Here is a 17,233-nt window from a genome sequence, read left to right on the forward strand (position 1 = left end):
CTCTTTTTATTCTCCCTTATTGAAAATCAGAAATAAACTGAAAGACAAAATACTTGTATGTGACATAGCGGTTTGTTTTGTTGGTTGTTGTTGCTTTGAATTAGAGAAGAAATTTTGTAAAGAGTTTTATTTCTTTGATAAGTATTTTAAGGCCATTAAAGTGTTATCAATATTTTCTAACTTTTCAACATGAAATTGTTTGCTTTTGAGCTTATGCTTCATCTAAATTTTCCTACATCATTTTTTTCAGACTAATTTTCTAACCTGCCTTTTTTCTGTATTTTGGCAAACTACCTTAAAATAGTTCATTAAACACACACGTGCAAATATACATACCTTTATACAGAGATATTGAGAATGTTTCTAAGAAAAACTACAAAAAATGACATTGCAAGCACATTTTTAAAAATAAAACAGATGGCATTAAGGAGATTTAGGATTCTCTTACAATATTCACTGGAGTTCGAAGTATAGAGACCGAGAAAAGACTGAGGAAGTTAATCTTCCTTAACTACAAAGGCATCATGTTCCATTTTTCACCCACAATTTGAGATTTCAGTTAGGCTGACACTCCTTCCAGGGATATATTAAACAGCAGGTGCAGCCACATCTGAAAATAAGCCTGATCTACTGAGACACTCACATCACTCTGGTTTCTGGCCGTCTTCAGAGAGTGCAGCATCTTGGGATCGTCTTCAATGCTCAGGGCGCCAATCATTTTCCCTCTGCTCTTCTCATAGTCTTTCTTGTACAAGACCTGCAGAGACAGCCCCGTGCCAGGCCCCATCTCCAGCAGCCGTCCCACCACCCCTGCCCCGGGCCCCTGGCCACACTCACGTCGCTGGCGTTCCTGCTGTTGGCCTTGGCGGCCAGCAGGGGGATGGCATCCACCTTAATGTCAAACTTCTTAGCTTTGCTCTTCTCCCAGTCGTGCTTGTAAACATTCTGCACAGGAAAATTTCAGCAAATGAGTTTAAGAACAACTTCTATTACCAATTAATTGAATAAAGAAATTTGAAAGAGGAATTCTGCATATTTGGAATTATTTCACCTGAAAATTCTATATTTACCCAATGGAAAAATAACTATTGATCTATCATCCAACTTCTCATCTTACCAAAATTAAGCATACTATGCTCTTTCTAAAGTTCTGTGTACTTTCTAAAGACCCTGCTATCATGATGCACAGAAGATAAGCTAAAAAATAACCACCTTGAGAAAGCAGACTGTGACATTTTCATAGGATATATCTTGTAAAATCTAGGGACTAACAGGTATAATTGACAGAAGCTATCTAACAGGTCAAAGACTGTGGAAGAGATATTGGATAACTAAGTAAAAATGAGTTCACTTGTGCCATAAATGTGCCACTTATGCCCTGGTAATCTAAGTTGTTATTGATTTGGACAACTGCTAATCCAGTCTTTTTAATGACCTGTAATGTTGCCTCTTTCCAAGGACACACAGCGTGGGCTTCTATGGCTTTGGTACTTACATCACTCAGGTTATAGGCATTGACTCTGTGTTGGATAAACTGGGGAGCATCTGCTGGGATGTTGCACTTGAACTTCTCACTTTCATGTTTTGCTTTGTAATTCATCTGAAAAAAAGGAGAGGTTACCAGAGAGTTCATGGTTCAAACTTTCTTGTATTTATGTTGGAAGGTGTATATAGTAAACCATTAATACCATTTTTGAAAAAATGGTCCAGAGAGATACTTAATCCAGTTGAGGAACCACACAACGCCTAGACTCACTCCCTCTTTCAGGGCATATGGAATGACCATGCTTTCAGTTGCCATTTTGTCAACACTATCACAATGTAACTGCAGAAGCCTGTCTGATTGACAGTCCTAGGCTGTACTTTGAGGGTGTGACAATGTGCAACCCATGAAACTCTGCAATCAGAGAACTAACCAGCAATAGTAATGCTAAATAAATCACTAGCAAGGTTAAAAGGATATGTAATTGCTTACTGAATAAAAAACACTAAATAGAGGGCTTTATTGTAAAAACTTTAAAAGGAAATGTTAGCTAGAAAGAAGGGAATGTAAGGAAGGAATGAGGCTGCTGCATTTTGGAGTTAATGGTAAAGTCCACAAACTTGAGGAGGGCTGAACAACAAGCACCTCTGAGACAGAGCCCTTGGTTTACTTCAGCCAAGAAAAAGAGCATGCGATGAGTGAGCATGTACAAGATGGTATTCCTCTGTTTCTTGCTGAAATCAGCAAAGTCAGTATCACTAGTGTTTAGCTGCTTGTTCTTGGTACACAAAATATTAACAAGCTAGGAAAAGTTGCATATGAACTAATGGGACTTCTGGATTATATAGATACAATCCCCTTTCTAATGCATATGTGCTATTTCTTGTCACCAAAGGAGGCTTTATAGGAGGATAAACTGTATACATTCACTTCCCTATATTGAAGGGTGTGTCACTCTTCAAGATTTAGCTGTGGGAACAACTTCCTACTCAAAGTGTGGTCCACGGACCAGTAGTGTCAGATTCACTTGGGGGGTTATTAGAAAGCCAGAATACTGGTTCCCACCCTAGACAAACTGAATTAGAACCTGCATTTAGGCAGGCATCCCATGAGAGCCACACACACGTGGACCTCTGAGCAGCCCTGCTGCTCCCCTCTGGCTGGCCTGGCTGGACCATTCCTGCCTTGGTCCTTCTTGACCCTCCAGTGAAAAGTGCCCTTCACTCACCTCTCCCACATCATCCTACTTGATTCTGTGTCATCATCTTACATTAATTTTTTGTCATTGCCTGATATCTTTCTTATTTCTCTGCTCCCTTTGCTTGAAGTCTTTTTTAGCAAACCCAAGAATGAGAAATACTTCCCTGTTACCTACCCAAGTGGATGTTTTGTTGTTGCTCTTTATTGAGTTGGCATGAAGACTCAGTGTGCATTATTTTTCATGACAGATTTTAATAAGTAAGGCAGTTGCTAATAATTACTGACTAATTACCAGCTGCTAATATAAATCATTGACTCCTTGAAGAAATATTAGCTACTTTTATTATCTAACCCCATTTTCATGAGGCTACAATTCAATCTAACAGCTTCATTTGTATTTTATTGAATATTGAACAATGACATTATTGGGATGATGATTGAATGCACGAGGAATTGAGCATTTTTAATGCTTACCTTCTGAAGAAGCAAGCCATTCCATATAACCCACCCTTGCATAAATCAAGGCACTTACATCACTAAGATGTTTCGTGTTGAGCTGAGCTTGCAACAGTACAGGAGAGTCAGGGACAGCCGTGAATTTGGTCTTATCTGGGTGAACTTTATAGGTATGCTAGAAAAGAAGATGTTCCTTAATGAAATTTTATAACACATCTTTCTATTTTCATTCACATACACACTAACATAAAAAAGCTTCCACCCAAATACAGAGTTTGTTTTGTTCCTGGAAACTTGATTCATATGTTCTCACTTCCTTCCTCACCTCCCACTCCCCTTTCCTGAAGTTGCCCCTAAACTGGTCTCCCTGCTGCCATGCTCCAACCAGATTAATCTTTCCTCTGATTAAGCCCTACTCTGGCTCTCCACTGCACTAACATTTACTCTAAACTGTACCTTGGCTTACAGGTCCTACATGATCCACTTCTTCTGTTTTCTTCTATATTTTACCTCCTACTACTCTCCTGCCCAGCATGATCCAGCTGCCTCATCCTTTCAATTTTTTAATGTAATTTTATTGAGATATATTCATACATCATGTAATCCATCCAAAGTATACAATCACTGGCTCACAGAATCATCATGTAGTTGTGTATTCATCACCACAATCATTTTAGAATATTTGCATTACAACCCCCCAAAAAATCAAAATAATAAAATAAAAATAAAAAGAAACCCAAAACACCCCATATACCTTAAACCTCCCTATTGTTTATATATATATGTGTGTGTATGTTTGTGTGTGTGTGTGTGTGTATGCATATATATACAGTGTTTATTTTATTACTCATCTGCCCATACTCTAGATCCAGGGAGTGTCAGCCACAAGGTTTCCATAATCACACAGTTGCATGATAAAAGGTATATAATTATACAATCATCATCAAGTATCTAGACTCCTGCATTACAATTCAACAGTTTTAGGTACCTTTCGATTTCTTGACTGCACCAGGCTTCTTCTCTCCTTTGGCTGTGCTTTCTGCAGCTCTTCCCTGATTTGCATGGCCGGACCATTCCTGCCTTAGACCTTCCTTGTCCCCCCATGTAAATACCCATCCAGTCACTCTATTTCATGTCATCATTTAATTCTGTATCATCATCTTATCATTGCATGATATCTTTCCTGGTTTTGTTCTCCCTTTATGAACTGTCTCCCTCACTACAAGGTGCACTCCAGGACAGGTAACCACGTCTGCCTTGGTCCCAGTTGCTTCTCAGCACCAAGGACAGTGCCCAGCACATGCCAGCCTCTCAGTATGAATTTACTGAATTAAGGAACACCTATCTCTTACAAACCTCATGTCCTCCCTTTCCTCTGTAATCCATGATTATACAAACAATGGCAATATGTTTTAGTTCTGGAGTAAATTCTGAAACAAAGTCTATTTGGAATAATGATGAGTTCCTGTACCCAAGAAAACACAAAATGTAAAATTTAATAACTCCTTCTAACCATTGGATGCTAACATTAAAACTCCTGCTAAACCACTAGATGTCACAAGAATCCCAAACCCATTCCAAGAATTCAGGTCAGCTGACTTACATCTTTACACTTGTCTAGCTTCTTGATTGCTTCATATTCTTGTGTTATTGTCTGAGGGAAGTAGCATTTCCCTTTATCTTCCTCGTATTCTGCTTTGTAACTTTTCTATAATGAGAAGGAACAAAAATAGATCACCACTGTCAATGTTCCCAAGCAATGTCACTGTGAGGCATGAACAATTGTCTCCAAACTTACGTCACTGTTTTGAGCCGCAACTTTCATGCAGTGTGTTTGATACGGGTCTTCAAAGCTGCCCACATAATGTCCCAAAATATTCTTTACATATGAGTCTTTATATTTAGCCTGAAACAGAAACACATGTAGCTCAGTTTGGCAGTTATACATCAACCCTCAAAAGTAACCTCAAACTGCAGGAGAAATGAAGCCCATCCAAACCTCACTGAAGTTCTTCAGCAGAGTATCAAGTTGATATTTTGGGGTCTCACAGTAATTTATGCTCTTTGCCTTTGTCTTCTCATAGTTTTCCTTGTATAGTCTCTGTCCAAGGAAAATGAAAATTAAAGAAAGAAGTCAAAGAGAAATATTGCATGAACAGATAACTATTCATTTGATTCCTGTACTTTAGCTGAAGGGAAACTTTTGCATTTTTCAGCGTTCGCCACAAAATTGAAAAGCAGAACAAATATCATAAGGGCTGATGTATTCTATAATCTAGTATGCTAATAATGATAAAAATGTTTATCTTACTTGTCCTAATATTTCTGATACTGAATAAGTTACAGCAAACCAACGCTGCCATTCTAAAAAGGTTTCGTCTTAAAATAATTGTTTCCATTTGGACATGTTTGAAGGAAAGTGATTTTTTTGTGTTTCTGCAAAATGCAGTATGAGGTATAAGGTGGACCAACAATCATTAGGCATTGTCTTAGAAAAGTATTCAGTCAGCACTTGATCAAACCCATTTTACAACAGCCTGGAAGGTGGCTTTGGTTATTAACACCTATCTTTTACTTGTAGCAGTAATACATAAAAAGATGGTTTTCTCTGTGTTATTGTTTGTTAACATTTCCTTATACTCTTTCCATTTTCCCATACAGAAATTCAAAAATGTACTCAACACAAAAATATTTGTACATTACATTGAGTGATTTTGTGTTGTGTTGTTTTGTTTACTTTGATTTAGAAAAGATTTTTCTGCAGAGGTTCTTCTTTCTTTTTGATAAGTATTTTAAGGCCTCTGCAGCATGATCAATACTTTTTAATATTTTCAAAATAAAATTATTTGCTTTTGAGCATATAGTTCATCTAAATTTTCCTACTTTGTTTTTCTCAGGCTAATTGTCTCACCTCTTGCCCTTTATCTTTCTGTATGTATTTTGAAAACTTCCTTAAATCAGGTGAATAAATATATATGTGAACATATACATGTATTTATACATACTGAGATATTGAGCTCGTTTCTAAAATAAGAACAATATAGAAAATAGTATTATGAGGACATTGTTGTTGTTGTTTTTTAAATGAAACAGATGGCATTCTGGAGCTCCAAAGTGTAGAGACCTAAATAAGATTGAGGAACTTAATCGTCTTTAACCACCAAGGCATTTATGTTTGATTTTTGACCCACAATCTGAGATTTCAGTTAGGCTGACACTCCTTCCAAGGGTATATTAAACAAGTGCAGCCATATCTGAAAATAAGCGTGATTTACTGAGACACTCACATCACTCTGGTTTCTGGCCGTCTTCAGAGACTGCAGCATCTTAGGATCGTCTTCAATGCTCAGGGCGCCAATCATTTTCCCTCTGCTCTTCTCATAGTCTTTCTTGTACAAGACCTGCAGAGACAGCCCCGTGCCAGGCCCCATCTCCAGGAGCCGTCCCGCCACCCCTGCCCCGGGCCCCTGGCCACACTCACATCGCTGGCGTTCCTGCTGTTGGCCTTGGCGGCCAGCAGGGGGATGGCATCCACCTTAATGTCAAACTTCTTAGCTTTGCTCTTCTCCCAGTCTTCCTTATAAATATTCTGGACAGGAAAATTTCAGCAGAGGAATTGACAAAAGTGACATGTATGTGATCCCATTTGAAAGACTAATTACTAAATCTATACCTTGTCTTGATATAAAAGAGATTATTTTCATTGTCCAGGAAGTCATGCATGTTTTAGATAATTCTCCCCAAGCTAGAGCTCGTAATTCTTCAAGATCAGCCTTTTCTACTCCCTATCTGGGTATTTCATCATATCAACTAAATTCTCATTATCATACTAATATTTGATTCCTAAGACTAAATGTTCTATAGATTGGCACAAATAGTCTACAGGTAACTTACTTTTTATGGATATAAATGCACCACTTTGCTTTGATATCTAAACCCTCTGCAAAGGCTATTTCATGAGTCATTAAATAGTCATTGATGCCTGTTAGTATTAGTATGCATTTGTAGAATTGTTGAAGAAATCAAGACCCACCCCAATTATAATTTGACTTTCCAGAACGTTTTCCTAAGTGCAAATTCTCTGACATGTAGAAATAAGTATCATTTGTGTGAAATAAGGGAAACCACAGGCCTGGAGAATAAATAAAATAGAATTGTATCTAAAAGAAAACAGATCCTGAAAGAAAATTAATTATAGTATGGAATTAGTGAATTTATGTCTAAAAAGATCTAACATTAAGATTTGTAATAAAACATACATGAAGACAGTAGCATTTTTGGGAGTTTGTTAAGAATATATTAAGATCGTCTATTTGTGTGAAGGTCCTTTAAAAAGGGATGTACTCATTTGTAAATGTGAATTTAAATAATAAAATTGGCCAAGACCTGGGAACACGATAGAAGCATTAATTGTTCTTCTCATCTTTAACAATGAAGTATTTATTCAATGATGCAATTTGAAAATAAAATCACAAGTTGTTAGTCTATCTCAAGGCATATTGCATTAGGAACTTACATCACTCAGGTTATAGGCGTTGACTCTGTGCTGAATAAATGCAGGAGTGTCTGGGGGTATATGGCATTTAAACTTTTCGCTTTCATGTTTCGCTTTGTAATTTAGCTGAAAGAGACAGAGAGAGACACCAATCAATTCAGAAGAATTGTTCCAAGACACAAAAACTTGTGTGATGCATTCTGTGGAATACCTGACAAAATTGTTGAAATCGAAAAACAGCTCCAGAGCTTGGCCAGACCACCCTCATTTTTTATAACCCGAGTGCCGGGCATTTCACAGCAGTTACACATCTGCCCCCGTGGCAGGGCGGGAATGCAATGAGGTAGCTCTTCCGCAGTCATTCCCTTACATGTATATCACAACTGGCCCTGTGGATTCTGAGAGTGACACTGCCCTTTCTTCCTTTTCATTGTCAATGCTCACTTATTATTTTCCTAACAAATCTGGTTATGTGTCCTCTTATATACATTATGGTTTTTTGGATACTCTTAATTGAAGCTTCCATTTCTAGCCATAAATTTACTCAGGCTACCTTTTTTTTTTTTTAGAGTTCAATACAATTTGGGAAATTCATATTTAAAATGTCATATGATAAAGTTTGTCTCAAAGACTCCATTTTCTAAAAGTCTTTTTCAAGTGAAAGAAATCCCATGTACTAAATACCTGCTCTTTGCCAGGTTGTGTACCATGCAAATATCTCCTTTTTAATCTTCAAAATTATAAAAGAGAACTATGAGGCATAGAGAGGTTAAATAATTTGCTAAGTCACCAGGTCATAAATGACAGAGCTGGAATTGGAATCTAGTTCTGTCTGACTCAAGAATTCATGCTCTTTACAATACATTAAGCCAAATTAGTTTCCCTCATATAATCATTTCACTGTAAGCGTTAACACCCAAGAAGATGAGAGGCAACAAACAGGAAGATATTTCAGGTGATAATAGATACGTCCAAGTTAAGCTTGCTAAAACACACATAGCCTTTAAAAACAAATGTGACCAGTCATTGGATTTTATGTTTAGAGTTATGAGATGTTTTCTCTCATAATTGGATTTCTTGCATATTTAGAGAAACTTACATCACTCAGTTGTTTGGAATTGACTTGGGCTTGCACCAGAACAGGAGAGTCAGGAACTTGAGTGAATTTTGTCTTATCCGGATGGACTTTGTAGGTGTGCTGGTGAGGGAGAAAAGGAATTTGGTTTTGCAGTATTACTTGTCAAATCCAAGTTGGCCTATAGACCAACCTAGTAGGATTTCCCCACCCCAATTCCCAAAGAAAACAAACCTGCAGTTAATAAAACATCTATTGCTTTGCTAACTAGGCTCTAGATTGCAGTTTCTTTGAGAGATTCTCTTACATCTGTATAAGAAACTTTTCCATTATCTTCATATTCCCCATAACTTTTCTTTGGGAAGATTAAGTAAGAATTAGCTCTTGAAACGCATGATGTAAACAGGAAAAAATAGTGTATTTACTACAAGATAAATTTTATTTCTTACAATTTCCTTGGTTAAACTTTTATGTAAAAGGGTCAAAATGTTAAAACCCCATCCTGAGCACTAGATGCCGTGGAGGGTATAACGTTCCAAGTTCATGCTACAGACTTACATCTTTACACTGATCTAGTTTCTTGATTGTTTCATATTCTTTTGTTATGGTCTGAGGGAAGAAACCTTTGCCTCTGTCCTCTTCATATTCTGCTTTGTAATTTTTCTATGAGGAAAAGAAGTCAGATACAAGGATGTACCATTGTAGTCATGTCCTAATAATGTGCTATTTGGAAAGTCAAATAATTGTCTCAGAACTTACATCACTGGTTTCAGCTGCGACTTTCATGCAGTGTGTGTGATATGGATCCTCATAGCTGCCTACGTAATGTCCCAAAATATTCTTTAAGTAGGAATCTTTATATTTTTTCTGAAAAAAAAAACATATTTCATTTATTAATTGGTGATGTGATGGGTGTTTTCCAGGAAAGGACTGTTGGTTGGAATGCTTACATCACTACTGAAGTTCTGCAGAACTGTATCAAGTTGAAATTTGGGTGTCTCACAGTAATTTATGCTCTTTGCCTTTGTCTTTTCATAGTTTTCTTTGTATAATTTCTGTCAAAGAAAAATAAATCAGAGAAAGTCAATTCCTGCCACTCCCACACTGATTATAACAGTTGTATTTTCCAGCACTAAACAAAAGAAGAAGATAAAAGCTATGACTTGCCAACTGTCTTCAAAACTGACAATCAAACATTGGGTGTCACGAATTGTAAATTTTTTCTATTAGTGATTATTGCAAAGCCTTTCAAGCAATTAAGCAATCCATATGTTGCCTCGCACATATTGAGGAGATTCTTGGGTATTTCTGAATCGTCCACCATTTCCACCACTCAACCCACGTGATCATCCCCCTCTGACGGTGCCACAACAAACAGGAAACTTTTGAGCAACAGCAAGTTTGTTTGTTTGTTTTAAAAAAAAAAATCCTAATAAAAGAATTTAGTAATAAGTTGAGAAACACACATTCTCTCTTCTTCCTTTTGCCAAGGAAAAATCCCTTATTATAGAAACAATTAGTCTTAAAAATGAGGCATATATGAGAATTCAAATCTTGAATCTACCAACAGCTCTTCTCTGCTAGGGTTTATCTTCAGCTCTAACAGTAACTATGAACAACTATTGGTTTTAAATGCACAGTGATAAAGAGAACCATTGTTGCTTTTTCATGTTGGGTTTTGAAAATGTCAACAGTGCTATTCATTTACAATATTTTTATATCCCTGCCATTATCAACAAAGTAGATTAGAACCTGGGCTTTTGTATGTTTGATAAAGACGATCTTCCTTAGGAAGCAAGAGAAGTACTTGGCATTGATTTCCCAGCAGAGCTGCTTAGATCCACCTTTACCCTCTCACCTGCCATTTATCCACCCCACTCCCAATCACATGCACACATTTCTAGTGTGCTGACTTAATTCAAGGGACAAATAAAAAGATAAGTCACCCACACAGTGAACTACATACAATCCTTGAGTATTAGAAAACCTTAAGGCTAGCATCCATAGCCATAAAAGAAAAACTCAACCAATGTACCATCAATCTCTTTACATACATACAACCAAAGTGGTCTTAGGCTATTAAGTCTTTTAATGTCAGGCCCAGTTCTCATTTACCTAATCTATTTTAAATTTAATTGCTTAGATAAGCTCTTAACAATTCCCAGAAGAAATTCCTGGGAAGACTTAAGGAATCATCTTTTAAGCCCTGTTGTCTGCAAATGATGAGCTCTGGGGCCAAGCTCTGAATAGAAAATGGCAGAAGTGGGGGAGAGAAGCTGTAGAACACAGGGCACTAGGGAACCTAAGGGCAGGAAGCTGATGCAGCTTCATCCTTCTCTCTCTCTTGCTTCTCTTTTGAAGTCTCTGTCTGCTTCTTCAAAATCACAACACATCTCCCACAATGTGCTCTTTGCCCACACAGGCTTAGGCCCCCAGAGCCTACAAGCAAATGAGGATTTTCCTGCCCACTCAACTAAATCCACAGCCCACCCCTCACCCCAGTTGAAACACAGTACACTCAGAGGCACTAATGCCTCTAGTTCCAGTGACACTGCTCCACCATAGCCTTAAAGTTTTTTTGTTATGTATGTGTATAGTCATTACAGAAGGTGAAAAATGCCATCTCTCTTGCAGTTAAGGCTTTAAAAACACTTTTTGAGAAGAATATACTTACATCACTTAGGGCGTTTCCTGCCGCCTTCAGCTGCCTTAGCAGTGGGTTCTCTGTAGCAGGAAGTACATTGTAATCTGCCTTTCCTTTATTCTTTTCATAGTCTTCTTTGTATTTTACCTGCGGGAGTGAAATAAAATGATAAAGTAACTCTCCAGGTTTTTTTTGCCCCTTGTCTCTCTTATGGCTGTTATAACATAGTTCCACAAATCAATTTCCTCTTTAGACAAATGGAAGCTTGATATTTTATAAACAGAATACTCATAGTAAATCATAACAGCAGCAGAAAAACTGCACACATTTCCAGGAGAGCTTTTCTTCCCATTCATTTATTTATTCAAAAATATCCAGAGGGTGTCATTATTATGAGCCTGGCTCTGAGACAGATAGAAGAAAAAAGTAACATATGGTCCCTGCCCTCAAGGAGAGAGAGAGATACATAAATGGTAGGGGGAAGAGAGACAAATAATAACAACATATCATGTCCCAGATATCTGTTGTTCCCAAACCTTTACCCAGCTCTTAATCTCCAGCTGCTAATCTGCCAACATATTTTTTTAAGAAAGGAAGTTAGTAGCATCACCAACCAACCTCTTTATACCTCATCTGTGACTGCGTGTGAGCACGTGCATATGTAACACGCAGGCAGTTGAAGGAGGAAGGAATTAGATGCAGCATGCATGTAGCAACCTCACCTTTTCCACCCACCCCTTCTATTTTGCACATTTAATTCCTGCTATGGCAGAAGTGGTAAGTGGGGTCCAAATGCCCCTCCCAGTGTCGTGTCCACAGTGGGTAGAACAAGAAAATGACCCTGGTTCTGACCATGATCCCCAATATAGCCCTAGAATATAGACAAGTTCAAGGAATTCTAGATAATTTACCAACATTTAAGAACCTCAGAAAACAAAGCCCATCAGCTTCATCTCCAAAAGCAGGAGATACACAACCGAAACATAGAGGCACCACATCTACAGCTCACTCAAAGGATTCCCAGGGGATACACCACAGGAATGGAAGCCCGAGACAAACTTCCTACCTTATAGAAGTATATGCTTCCTTGAAAACTAGAAACAACCACAAAGGAAATTCGACAAATCCTACTATGCCCCTACCTGTACCTGGGATATTCTGCCTTCTCTCCTGTTCTGTGGATGAAATGTCAGAGCTTGTGGCAAAGCAAAACCCTCCTCTTAAGCCCCAGCTCTCTTCCCCTTTAACCTACTCAAGGACATCACTCCAGCCATTCTCGTCTCCTCCTACATGATAAAATTTTCCCTCTACATGGGATTTTCCTATCTTAAAATATCCCGTCTTTACCCATTTGTCCATCAGCTACTGCCCCATTTTCTTCTTCCCTTTATGGGAAAATACCTTGAGAGAGTTGAATGCACTTTCAGTCTTCAATTTCTGTCTTCTCATTTTACTCTTAATCCCTCTACAATTATATTTTAGCCATCACTTCTCAACCAAATTGTTCTTGTCAATGTCATCAGAGCCCATACATTGCTAAATCCATTTCAGAAACATTTGACACAGTTGATCATTCCCTTCTCTTCACTTGCTTCCCAAAATACCACTCTCTCCTGATTTTGCTCCTACCTCATCCTGCCGATCTCTTCACATGGATTTAGCCCTTGGAGTTTTTCTATCTCTGCTCACTCTCTTGATGACCTCTAATCACCCGACATTAAATAACATCCATATGCTGATGAATCCCAAATTTATACCTTCCCAATACCTTCCCTGAAAACTTCTGACTCATATAATCAACTGACCACTTGATATTCCCACTTAGATGCCTAAAAGACATCTATAGTTAGCATGTTTTAAACTGAGCATCTGTCAACCCTCCAAAACAAAACAAAACAAAGCAAACCACATACACAACAAAAACCCTGCTCCTTCCACGGTATTCCCTGTCTCAGTAAAGGGAAGTCCCAGCCATCTAGCTACTCAGATATAAACTTATCTCCATATCCAGTCCATCAGCAAATTGTATTGACTCTACTTTCAAGATACTTCTAATCACCTGAGCTGTCTCACACCTGGATACTGCAAGTGCTTCCCAAACAATCTACCTGCTTTCACTGCTCTGGCAGAGCCATGGCCAGGATCAGAACCAAGTCTGCTTGGCTTGGCAGTTTATGTTCTTTCTAATGACCATTTGCTTTAGAATTCCAGGCAGTCAGTCAATTTACCAGAGTCACCCTACAGAGCATTTGAGGAAATGTTTTATACGAGACACTCCCCACAGCAGTCCATGGATTCATGTGTCTTGTCTGTAACCAGGTTTTTACCAGTCAATGGGAAAATAAGAAAAATAATAACAATGTCGGGTCTGGGAATATCTATTTTCATATGAGGCTGTCAATTGCCCTTTCTTGGAAAGACAGAGAGGTCCTTTCTTTCTGTCTGAGATTATTGCCCTTCTATTTCTGGGTATCAAAAGGCCCTTTATTCTATGAAATATTGAAGGTGTTATTTGGCTGTTGTTAATGCCCATATGTGGCAAAAAAAAAATTTTTTTAATGGTAGCCCTATTATAATCCAAAATTCTTTTTTTCTTTTTTTAATTCTAATCTTCTTTTGTGAAACTGTGAAACTCAAATGCCTGGGATCCATCCTCTGGGTCTCAACCCTGGCAGTGCCTCCAAAGCCCTATTATATTCCCTTTATATACAAGAGCAGTAAGAAATTCACCCACCCTAAAATCTTCAAAGTAAATGGGACAATCTCCCCGTACCTTGCTAGCTGCCACCCCAGCTTTTTTATTCACTTTGTACTCTGGCGTTTCAGTCTGCATGAAGTAAATCTGGTCTTTCATGTTCTCAAAGTCTTCTTGGTATTTCCTCTGTAAAACATTACATGTAACGGAGAGCTGCTGTGGGAACAAACTGCATAAGGGTTTCACATGGGGGAGCACAGGGCATCTGAAGAAGTTACCCCAAGCCACATTCCCTGTGACTTAAGCAGGTCAGATCACAATTAGAGAACATGGGGGCACTGCAAAAATGATTGGCAAATTAAGAGAGATTCGGAACAATTTAAATAGGATGAAAGATAGCCACCAAGAAAGAGTTCTTGAAGGCCAGGTGCCAAGAACTCTAGAAGAAAGGAAAATAAAATAAGACTTATGTTTTCCAGTGAGGAGAACCTAGGAAGAAACAAAATTAATCAGTTGCAGAAATATACAGTTTTGGTTTCCCAGGCAAAGAATAAATTTAAAAGTTCCCCGTTAACATGAACTACCTTTGAAACCTGTACTAACTATACTTTGCCGTTAATAAAAGGGTGTCCCCATATTGCTTCTGCAGAAATTGAAGCAGAAATAATGGAATTTGACAGAATTATTGTTTCTCAAAAAGAAGGAGAGATTATGGGATGTCTATATTAACAGGAACTCCACACCAGGTCTTGTCCCCAAGAAGAGGAGCCTGGCCTCACACATTCTGTTCCAGAACCACTTTGAGGGGCAGCTGCTATCTAGAAGCCCTAAGGGAAGGGGCCCTCCGAGGATATCTGGCCACCCCTTCCTACTCACTGTGCTGATGTTATCAGCATTCATTCTGGCAGTCGCAACTTCAAAGCAAGGTGTCTCACTCCATTTGCCTTTGATTTTATTTTCATAGTCTTCCTTGTATTTTTGCTAGGAAAAAGAAAAGATGACAAATCAAATTCAGGAATTAACAAAAGAGAGGGTAAAATAAGTGGTTATAGTCCGCTTTTAAAAATATCTTTACTGGGTCCTTCTCAGGTCTTTGATAGATGTCTTTAAATCTTCCCCTGTAGTGTCAATTTATCCAACAAGACAGTTGGGTGAGGGAATAGAGAGGGAGAGGGAGGAAGAAGGGGCAAAGACAGTACTGACTCCCCCTCCCATTGCTGAGTTTGGGGACTTAGTTCTGTCAGAACTTGTGGATGTGCCCTGATGTTTGAGGAAAGAGACAGTCTGAAGCCATTTTCTATTTTTATTTCAGGGTTATAATAAAACTCATAATTCTACATGAAATGAACTTAGCCATTAATTTCTAATCTTTACCCAAACTCCTAGTTATCCAGAAAGCAACAACAAAATTCAACTTGCAGGATAAATATGAGACAAGATCTCCTAGTTTAGACTTTAATTTTAATGCAAACTGAAAAATAATTTAAACAGTAAACTGCTGCCCCTCTCTCACCAAACTGCTGCCCCTATCTCACAACCCAATGGCTGTGAGCTCCTTGAAAAGAATTATACCTTCATTTGTGTGTCCTCAGAATTTAACACAAAATTCAGAAGTTACCTTATAAAGTTCAGCTACACTAAACTGAACTGAGTCCATGATATTTGATTTTGAGCTACTTTGGCCCAAGTGATCTTGGAATTAACCCAGCCAATCTCAAACTTGGGCCCTTGAGCCAGCACTAGAGCTGTGTTTGAGCAACGCCCCTCCTCCCTTCCTTGACTCATAGAAATATATTAACAGACATAACTAATGGACTTCAAGGTGCTTGCATGTCTACACCCTTATCATATCCTTTATGGAAAACTAAAATGATCTTCTGGCATACCTTTAACAGACAAGATACTAATGGTGAGTGATGCTCAGAGCCAGCCAGTATGAATCAAAAGAAGCCAAGCCCTCTTTCGAATTCCCTATATTCTTCTCTTCAAAAGGTTAATATGCAAATTAATAGCCAAGTTTATTTTCAAAGCTGTAAGTTTTGGAGTATTGGACCCAGGTTCAGAAGCTCTGGGTACAAGACTTGACTAAACAAGTGCTAAGCAAATGTAGGGCATGATAATTATAATAACGATTGTTGTTGTTATTGTTATTATTATTATTATCAAACCAGAGGGAAAGAAACTCCAGAGAAAAGAAAACATGTGTGCATGTGTGTGTGTGTGTGTGTGTGTGTGTGTGTGTGTGTGTGACAGTTCTTCAACGGAAATCTTTGCTGAGGCAGGATTTGCATTACACTGCCAATTAATTTGCCTTCTTTCCTATTCTGAAGCTTAAAATAATCAAAGCCAATAAAATTTTTGGATTTGTTAAGATGGCCTGTAGACATGTTTCTAATCTTTTTGGGTTACAGGTTACTAGACAGACCCCTTCAGGAATCTGAGAAAGCTGTAAAATGCCTATAAACACTTATAACTTCAGAAGTTCTTCAGGTACATGAACCCCAAATTAAGATCTCTTAACTACGATTTTTGAGTATGTTTATTTCTAACTAGATTTCCTCTTCAGAGAGAACACACATATGTAGGAATATTTCCCTTCCTTCTGCTTACTGTATTCAAAGCTGGAAAACTCCCGAACTGAGAAGAGGCAGTTGGGCCTGACACATCCCAAAACTGTATACAGAGGCTTTGTAATATAAAAAATAGAAGGCAGCAATTGTTCTTAACAAGGCCCAAAAGTTGGCCTATTATAGGGAAAATAGGAATCGCATGTGTAGATTTGTTAATAAAACCTGCGTGAGAATTAATTCTAATGGTGAGATATAAATGTCTGATTTTAAAAAATATATTAAAGCAAGATGCAAAACAAAAGTGTAAGCCCACTGAGCCCTGTCATCCTAAGTCCTTCTTCTCTTCTTTGCGCCCACAAAACAAAGCTTGTGTTTCTTCCTGCCCAATGGCCAAAATGGGTCAGGGAAGGGTGGCCCTCTCACAATCCGCTCCTGAGTACTCCAAGTCTGAGAAGATTTTCACTATGGAGGAAGAGGCTGGGAACTTGTTAAATGCTGAGAAGTTTTAATCTTTCCTTTCATTTGCAGGTGGGACAAAAGTCAAAAGGACAAAAGCCTGCAACTGGATAGAGTGAGAGAGAAAGGTACATATCCATATGAGTGGACTGCCAACCT

At 38.3% G+C, this 17,233-nt stretch overlaps 1 protein-coding gene across 1 annotated transcript in view; it reads right to left on the minus strand.

The window, feature by feature from the left end:
* NEB (nebulin) overlaps window positions 1-17,233 on the minus strand; it is a 243,548-nt gene that overhangs the window by 208,589 nt on the left and 17,726 nt on the right. Inside the window, 10 exon segments of the mRNA XM_037849798.1 lie at window positions 644-757; window positions 6,621-6,728; window positions 7,656-7,760; window positions 8,734-8,832; window positions 9,268-9,372; window positions 9,469-9,576; window positions 9,660-9,764; window positions 11,384-11,500; window positions 14,127-14,234; window positions 14,925-15,029. Coding sequence (XP_037705726.1) covers window positions 644-757; window positions 6,621-6,728; window positions 7,656-7,760; window positions 8,734-8,832; window positions 9,268-9,372; window positions 9,469-9,576; window positions 9,660-9,764; window positions 11,384-11,500; window positions 14,127-14,234; window positions 14,925-15,029 — 1,074 coding nt within the window.

This window comes from Choloepus didactylus, chromosome 9 (genome assembly GCF_015220235.1).
Source record: "Choloepus didactylus isolate mChoDid1 chromosome 9, mChoDid1.pri, whole genome shotgun sequence".
In the NCBI taxonomy this organism is placed as follows: domain Eukaryota; kingdom Metazoa; phylum Chordata; class Mammalia; order Pilosa; family Megalonychidae; genus Choloepus; species Choloepus didactylus.